This window comes from Girardinichthys multiradiatus, chromosome 3 (genome assembly GCF_021462225.1).
Source record: "Girardinichthys multiradiatus isolate DD_20200921_A chromosome 3, DD_fGirMul_XY1, whole genome shotgun sequence".
NCBI lineage: Eukaryota > Metazoa > Chordata > Actinopteri > Cyprinodontiformes > Goodeidae > Girardinichthys > Girardinichthys multiradiatus.
Window position 1 is genome coordinate 4,385,304 of NC_061796.1, and position 9,076 is coordinate 4,394,379.

At 40.8% G+C, this 9,076-nt stretch overlaps 1 protein-coding gene across 1 annotated transcript; it reads right to left on the reverse strand.

Moving 5' to 3' along the window:
- hacl1 (2-hydroxyacyl-CoA lyase 1) lies at nt 1-8,637 on the reverse strand. The gene is made up of 17 exons (XM_047361479.1): nt 8,478-8,637; nt 8,233-8,337; nt 8,104-8,144; nt 7,936-8,016; nt 6,755-6,827; nt 6,604-6,681; nt 6,413-6,507; nt 6,204-6,316; nt 5,920-6,055; nt 4,787-4,892; nt 4,548-4,631; nt 4,371-4,472; nt 4,128-4,282; nt 2,997-3,155; nt 2,792-2,899; nt 2,522-2,708; nt 1-456 (listed from the first exon to the last, which is right to left on the reverse strand). The coding sequence occupies exons 1-17, from the start codon at nt 8,526-8,528 to the stop codon at nt 424-426; spliced, it is 1,707 nt and encodes a 568-aa protein (XP_047217435.1). The 5' UTR covers nt 8,529-8,637; the 3' UTR covers nt 1-423.
- Between the last annotated feature and the right edge of the window lie 439 nt (nt 8,638-9,076).

Below are 9,076 nucleotides of genomic sequence, written 5' to 3' on the forward strand. Positions count from 1 at the left end.
TATAAATGCATAGTTGTATTTTTTGTGTGAAGAGTTGTTTCCTAATGGTGCGTCATCATTGTTTAGCTCATACACAGCTTATTCATTCTGAAGATGGACTCATAAAGGTGAGAAATCATAGAGAGCTTTAGTTTTTTTCATTACTTTTTATTAGTTTGCTATTTTAAGAAAATTTTTTAAAATTAAAGATTATTATTTATTTTCTTGACAGGTCATACAGCCTTTTTCAGAAGAAAATACTGAATTATTATTTATTGTTAAGAAAAAAGCTTCGCTGTATAAACAGTAAAATGTTAAGAATCATCAAAAATTAATTATTTCATAGAAACAATCCATAAAATTAAAGCAGCTTCATTCTTTAAAAGCTTCCAGAAGAAACCCATCACTGCTCCTCAGATGATGTTCTGGACAAAGGTTTGAGTCTTAAAGACTGGAGCGTGTGAGCCAAGGAAACTCCTGCAAAAATAGACACCGTCACAATCCATTAGACTTTCTGGAACGATATAAAACCCATCAAACCAATGGGATTTAGTTTCATTCTTCTCTGACTCAACTTCATGTCCTGTAATCATAAATATCTGTCGAACACCAATCAGGCCAACCCACTTCAAACATATAGGGACACGTTTTCTTCAGGCGTGGGGCTCAGTGCCAGAGGCATAGACCTCCATGCAACCTTCAGATTTGCCTGCTGAGGGTTGCGTGGATACATTCAACATAAACAAAGAGGGCTTTGCCTTCTAATTACAGTATCCCTGAAATAGAAAGGTCAGCTAGGAGCAAGATGGAGGGATTGTGAGAGGGATTCAACAGTTCGGCTGTGCACCTGGGGTACATGGATTAAAGCTCATTGTGGGACGGCAATCCAAAAAGCAGTGGGAGGATGAGACGAGAGTCAGACTGTTTGATGCTCCATGAAAATTTTGAACTGTAGCCCTCTTTGCCTTTCAAACACTGCTAGCTGTGCTGCTGTGAGGGTCAAAAGGCATTTGCTCCCCCCCTAACTTCCTGCAAAAGCTAATGTTCGGCGCCTCTAGGGATATAGGTTAATGGAAAGTACATTTGTTGACCCTTTCATTCTGACTGAAAATATAATTACCCTTACATTGAGCAAGTTTTTAATCCAATAAATATAAGGATGTTTATAGTACTCTGGATTCACCTAAATTGATATATTTTGTAGTTACCAAGCCAGGCCACAGGGCAGAGTCAATTCAAACTTACACCTCCCTTTTAGGCTTGACTGTGAATGTAACAAAGTGTGGCTCTAGTTTAGTGTTAATCATGTTTAAGATGTTAAAGAGGTTTACCTAATGCTACCCTTTCTGCCACAGTAAAACCGTTACCATGGACTTTAAGGGTTTCTCACCTTTAAAGATGTTTTTATATTCATGGCTTATATTTTTGTCTGCAGTAAACCAGGGATAAATGTTAAGGGTTCCTTGTTTTTTACCTTGCAAAATAATGAATTCCCCTTGAACATGTTTGTATTTTTTCACATTACAATTACAAAAATTTATTTTAGTGGGATTTTATCTGATAGATCAGCTCAAGTGCCTGATTGAGAAATGGAAGGAAAATTATTATAATTAATGTTCTACCTCTAGCTCAGTCAGAATGGATGGAGAGCATCTGTGAACATCAATTTCTGCCGTGGATTCTGAATCAGAGGTAAACCTCCACCTCAGTCTCAAGTCTTTTGCAGCTTCTAACAAGTTTTCCTCCAGGTCTATATCGTATTTAGCTCAATCCATTTTCCCCATCAACTTTGACCAGCATCCCTTTCCCTGCTGAAGAAACCCATCTCTACAGCATGATGCTGCCACCACCCTGTTTCATGGTGGGGTTGGTATGTTCAGTGTGATGTACAGAGTTAGTTTTTTTGCCACATAATGTTTTGCATGTAGGCCCTAACATTTTTTGTCTCATCTGAGCAGAGCACCTTGTTATGCTTGCAACAAGGTCTTATGGACTTGCCTTGATCGATTACTTTTCTTTTGCCACTCTTTCATAAAGGCTTCATTTGTGGAGTGCATGGCTGATAGTTTCCTGTCAACAGATTCTTCTAACTCTTCTATCCGAGCTGTGGATCTTTGCAGCTCCTCCAGAGTTACAATGGGTCTCTTTGCTGCTTCTATGATTAATGCTCTCCTTGGCTGACCTGTCACTGGAAGTGGTTGACCATTTACTAATAAGTTAACATCTGATGGCAAATGGCTGGACTGCATTTTGTTTAGAGAAAATTGGGGTGAATAAAAATTCTCACACTAAATTTTGAATGTTTATTTGTGAAAACCCAAAAAAACATGCATTATTTCTGTTGTCAATCACATAAAATCCCAATGAAAAAAAAAATATATATATAGGTATATATATATATATAAGTTTGTGATTGTCATGTGACAAACTGTGCAAAAGTTTAAGTGGTGTGAATACTTTTGATAGGCACTATATACAAACTGAAGGCATATTTATATTACAACCCTAATTAATCAACATTGTTACACAGGTGTTCATATACCTGCTGCTTTCTATCAGATGAAGGGTCAATCAGTACGTTGAGCAGACTCGGTGTCTCCCAGTCATCCAGGCTGAGCTGCAAGGCGTCACGCAGCTCCTCCGTAGTTCTCACCAGAAACCCTCGACCTCCAAATGCCGTCATTACCTCGTCGTAGCGGGCCTCAGGCAGGAGGGACACAGGAGGGGCTCTGAAGGAGGATATGCTTTCACTATAAGACATCTGATTATACATACAAATACTACTCAGATTGTACATGTATCAAAGACTCACATGGAGGTCAGGTCACCCATTTTTGCCATTTCTTTCCATGTGTCAGGATCTACTCCACTGTAAATGCCATTATTATTGACCACAATAATGATCACAGGCAGATTATACCTATTAAAGAAGAAAAAAAAATTACAAAACAACTAATGTCCGGTGGTGTTGGAAAAATTAATGTGACTACATTATACATGAACGCGGTGTAATGAACCTGCACATGGTCTCAACCTCCATGCCGGAGAAGCCAAAGGCGCTGTCTCCTTCCACACAGACGACTCTTTGGGGTTTGATCTTGGTCCTCTCCACAGCAGCGGCTGCTATAGCAAAGCCAAGGCCGACTCCCATGGTACCGAAAGTGCCCGCGTCCAACCTTCACATCACCACAGTTACTTCACAGAGTCTCCTATATTCAGAGTTTATTCAGGCCACTTTACTGGCACCCCTTATAAAAATGTGTAAAGCACTTAAGCTAATGCAGATTTTACCACAGTAGCATAATCTTTGAAAACATTTTTTTTTTTCGAATCCATCCTTAAAATTTGAGTACTTCTATTCAGTGGGGAAAAATCCCAATGTCCCACTACTTATGGCCAAAAGAACACGATTTAATCTCCTACAAAATTTCCTAACGTGAGCAAACCGGAAGAGGAATTTCTGACCATTTTTCTTTGCAAGATAAATATGGGTCTCTGTGTCACATCATTTTTAAATCCCAGAGAAACAGGAACTCATGGATTACTAATAAGAAGCCCCTAGATTCTTTGACCAATTGAAAAAAGCCTTAATTAAACAATGCTTCAGTTCCATTTCTTTAAAAATCATTTTTAAGGCTACCAATAGGTCTGCCACCTCTGATTTGGTTAAAGTAATTATTTCTTCTCATGTTTTTCCCCATTAAATAATGCATTCTAATTAAAGGTTGTTTATCCAACCTTGTTTTCAGTTTGAAATTAAGCAGCTGGAATTAAAGACGGACTTTTTTGAAAGGGCTTTTACACATTTTTAAACAGAGGTACTAAGAAATATGGCATTTCACTGCATAACATCCTCCATTCAAATGTCAGGTGTAGTTTAAATTCAAAAGATTAATACTGTAAGTAAATATTAGGATGAGGTTAAAATATTTTTAACCTGTTTTAAGTCTTAATTGCATTAACTTGGGAAGAAACGCAAAGTACTACCAGTTCTGGTAGTAAACCATATTATTTGAGGACTTGTAAAAATCACGGATAAATAAAAACAAAGTCAGAAAGGTTCTCCTGAGCTACCAGATGTGCACTCATCTCTATCAGTCCTCTCTGCAGCACTTTCAGGTTGAGGCTGTTGAAAGAGGCTGCCTCACCTGTGTCGGGGTAGGTAGTTATTTAGCATGGTGCGTCCGATATCCATGGTGTTGGCACCCTCGCTAACAATGATGCAGTCATGTGGAAGCAGCTGGGAAATGTGATGAAACACGGTGTAGTAGTTCATGGGCAATGTTCCCTTAAGAGCAAGAGCCTGTAACGAAAGCAGGAACCGTAATTAGGAATACCTACAAAGAGTTTGAAGCAACAGGTTTGGCATAAACTTGAGATATCAAACCCACCTTTGATATTTTTGCGTTAGCAGCAATCTTCTCGCTGAGTGTGCCCCACCACTCTGTGTTTGAGGGATATTTCCAGCCGTCTTTGCGGACGCACGTCAGAAGCTATCGGACAAAAGATAAGATGATATAAACTGTCCACATCTTGAGCACACTTAAACCTTGAATCCCATGACAGACCTGAGTTACGATAGCACCAATGTCCCCCAGGAGAGCAACACCTGCTTTCACATTGTTTCCCATCTCCTCAGCACAGAGGTCAACCTGCAAGAAGCATGTTGTTTCATTTTATTACGGTACAGCGGCTCCGGCAGCAGCAGATTACAGTGAAAGTATTTCACAACAGTGCTGATATTTGGTAAACTCTTGGCTTTAAACCGGGTGTTAGCATTTTTTAAAATTTGTGTACATTTACACACCTGAATGATCTTAACATGAGGATTAAATCTGGGTGGCAGACCAAAATGCAGCATCCAGTTCAGTCTGGCTCCAAGCAGAAGCACGACGTCGGCCTGAAGAAGCGCTCTTCGCCATAGATAAAAATTTAAGCATCAACAACAAGTTCAGACTATTCCTTGTGGGAGCCCCTGAAAAGAGCCTGGAAATAAATGAATCTTGTATTGTTCTAGCAGACATTCTGCAAAAAATTTAAAAACAAAAAAAAGCAGCCTTTCAATCTTTTTAAAGGGAATGTACCTGAGGCCTTTTCTTAATATAGGTTAATCTAACCCTTTATGTGGACAGCAGAGTCTAGGAACTTTTAATTAACAATCTATGCTTTTATGCTTCCCTACAGTACACATATGACATGACACAGAGGCCCAAATGGTTTAGCTCCTGGCCAACAGACTGGACAAGCACCCATATATATCTTGCCACTATGCACAGTAAGAAGGATAGTAAGGGATGTAAAACAAATCTCTAAAACTCACGTTGAAAAAACTGCAGCAAAGGGCATCAAGTCTCCAAAACAACCATTAGACACCACACTACCTGGTTGTTTAGGAGTGATGCCAGAAAAGCGGCTTCCTGTCCTACCACCACAAATATAAACATGCAGCATTTGCTAATTTAATTGGGTCTTTAACTGGAACTGTGTGCTTGGCTAAGAAGGGTCAAGCTTGACATCTTCATCAACAAACACTCCAGACAGGAGCTCTGAAACAAGGGATGTTAATTGTATCGTGTGCATCTGTGATTTATGTTGACAGATTTGTATCATTATGACATATGTGTATGTAAGCCTTGTAAGCATTTTCATGTTATTCTGAATATACTGGGGATGTCCAGCTGAGAGTGCAATGAGGACTTCTTGGCAAGTGGGGAGATAAATATTTTTAATACGTTTTAGGTTTACCTTAAGTTTCATCAAGCTATGGATAATGACCATACCATATAGGTGTGAAGATAAAGTAAAAAGTATAGTTTTTACACTTAGCTGGTAATACTTCTACTATATTCCCCATGAAACTGTGGAAAATAGTTGAAAACTGAGATAATGTTATTAAATGTTTGGTTCTGGAGGCTGATCAGATCACTGCTGGTGGCTGACCTGGAGCGGGCAGCGGCCACGCAGTTGGGATGATCGTCAGGCAGGACTCCTTTCCCCATTGGTGTGGGGAGGAACGGCAGCCCAGTCCCCTCCACAAACTCCTGCATCGCAGCCTCCGCTCTGCCGTAAGCCACTCCTGGACAAAACACAAACCGTCACAGTGTCAGTCTTCGTCTGTTGCAGCAAATATACACTACAGACAAGCAAAGTTAAACCCCAATCAGCGGTGATTTAAAGTTTTACCTTGATGAGTTTGAAAAGAAGAAATATTTTCTTTGAATTACCCTTTCCAATGATGACTAAAGGTGTCTTTGCTGCTTTTAGGACAGAGATGGCCCTTTCAACCGCAGCACTGGCAGCCAGACTCACAGGTGGAGGTGGACAACAGGACAATTCCCTGCAGAAGAGACCCATCTATCTTATTTTACACTTGGAGCGGCTGCTCAACATAAACACCATTTAAATAAGAAGAATGCAAGAAAAGCAAACAAACCTGACTTCATTCCGCTCTACTTTAGCATTGACCATGTCGCCTGCGATGTCCACGTAAACAGCACCCGGGCGCCCATATATGCTGGTGCGTACCGCCTATGGCCGAACAAATATGATAAAATATAATAAACTATTAAGGAATACATATTACACTTTACTACATGAAAACAGATTAAAAAATAATGTTATCACCTTCTCTATGACTGAGGGGATGGCTTCCAGACTGCTTGGCCTGGCAGAAAACTTACTGTACAGGCGGCACGCCTCCACCTGAGAGCAAATAAAAACAGTGTCATAGCAGTGACTCGGAGTCAGAGAACAATCCACAAGAAGGCATAACAACCTGAGGGAACTCCTGAAAGGCTCCTGCTGTTTCCTGGTTTCGATCCGAGGAGCCTCCAATCACAATCACTGGCCTGCATAAAGCCAACACTCCCTTTATAGCACCGTGCAAAAGTATTCATACCACTTTAACCTTTTTACGTTTTAAAGCATTACAACTTCAAACTTTAATGTATGTTATATTGAAATTTTATTTGATAGACCAGCACAAAGTAGCATATATTGGTGTAGAGGAAGGAAAATGACATTTGCTTTTCACTGCGGTGATCAGTATTCAGCCTCCCTGAGTCAAGATGTAGAACCCTTTTCACTCACAGCTCCAGGTCTGTGGGGTATGTCCCTACCAGCTTTGCTCATTCTTCCTAACAAAAAAGCTCAAGCTCACTCAGACTGAACAGAGAGGCTTTCTAACCCTGCCCTTAAGATTTGCAGTTTCATTAAGGTCTGTACTTTGAATGAGCCATTCTAATCATCAATATGCTTTAAAGTTCAAAGGTAAACCTCCATCTCAGTCTCAGTTCTTTCACAACTTCTAACAAGAGTTCCCTTATTTAGCTCCATCCTGCTTTCCCGCTAAATAAAAGCATTCCCACAACATGATGCTGCCACCACCATGTTTCACCATGTGATAGTGTGTTCAGGTTAAAACTACACTATTAGTTTTCTGCCACACAAACCCTATGCATGTTGGCCAAAAAGTTCATCTTTGGTCTTATCTGACCAGACTGCATGACCCTGCTAAAGAAAAGCATCCCCATAGCACGATGCAGTCACCACCATGTTTCACTGTGGGGGTGTTTTTTTTCCCAGGGTGATGTGTAGTGTTAATTTGTTTGCCAAACTGTGCCAGATCACACTGGATTTTTTATGTATTTCTCTACTGACTGTCTTAAGGTCACTCTTCCTTTGTTTTATGGTCCTGTTTGTTCATTGATGTTCTCTAGCAAACCTTAAATTGACCCTATTTGCCGATTAGGTAACTAATTGTAGGTATCATTATAAAGAGGCCTGAATACATGAGCCCGCTGCACTGCTTTGATTTTTATTGTGTTATGTACTACTTTGTGCTTCCCTCCCACTCAAATAATTGTAAATGTGAAAACAGTTGTTAGGTATGAATGAAAACAACACAGGTACCATACTGTGCAGGTGGAGGAGAAAAGTTTCATTATGGTGTAATACCAGCAGTTCATGTTAGCGTTGGCCATCCCGCCCAGTGCATGGATGAGTCCAGGTCCAGACACCACCAGGCATGCTCCTGGTCTGGATTCAGATATCAACAGAGAGAAAGCTACATGTTGGTAACAAAGTAGCAGATGCATTGTTCTGTACAGCAACTCAAGGTCTTACCTCCCTGTTATGTATCCAACCGCAGACGCAGCATAGCACGCCTGTTGGGTGACAGAACAATCTGTGAGATATAATCATTACACTGTAATGGTTTAGTCACAGACTGAGCCTTTGGGTGCAGCTGTTTACCGCCTGCTCGTTACGCATCCCCACATATTTGATCCCAGCTGCCTGAGCAGCCATGGCCACTTCAATGACAGGAACACCGACTATCCCAAACATGTACTCCACTTTCTGTAGGGAAAATAGCAGCTCAAAATGAGATCACCGATCAAAAGCCCAAAGCTACAAAGTCTGGCAACGCTTACAGCCCTGAACATGAACTCTGACACAGTTCTGGTGAATTAAAGCTGCACTGAAACATCCGAATTTACCTGCGTCTTCAGAGACTCAGCAATGAGCTGAGCGCCCGTAACTTCGTGCATGACTCCTGAGGGATTGCTTTGACCCTGCACGCCGTAAATTATTAAGTTGGGAAGTACTGATCAAACTGTTGTCACTTCTTCGCCTCTTGGCAGTGGACCGCCAATGACACGCCTCTTTTTATTTGATTTCCGGATTACAGACCAATCAGCGGAGAGTATGCATGTGACCTCCCTCTGTGCTGCGGATGGGAATTCCGGATCTTTTTCAAGATCCAGGCTATTTGGCTCAGCTCAGTGTTCCACATAGAGCCAGCCCAAGGCCAAGCGGTGCAGGGGACCCTTCAAGAACCTCTTGCTCAAAAGACAATTTCAAATTCTCCAAAATGTAATGTTTATGATGCAACATCTCCCTCAACAACTGGTTCTGAGATCATTTTGTACAGGTTAAAAATGATCAGTGTATCTTAACTAGTTTTTAAACCATCATCTGCTGTGACACATCAAAATATCCACCATATGATACATTAAAGGCAAATTAGGGGTGCACCGATTGCAGTTTTCTGGCAGGTCACCGATCTTTAAAACATCTGACCTGCTGATTCAGATTT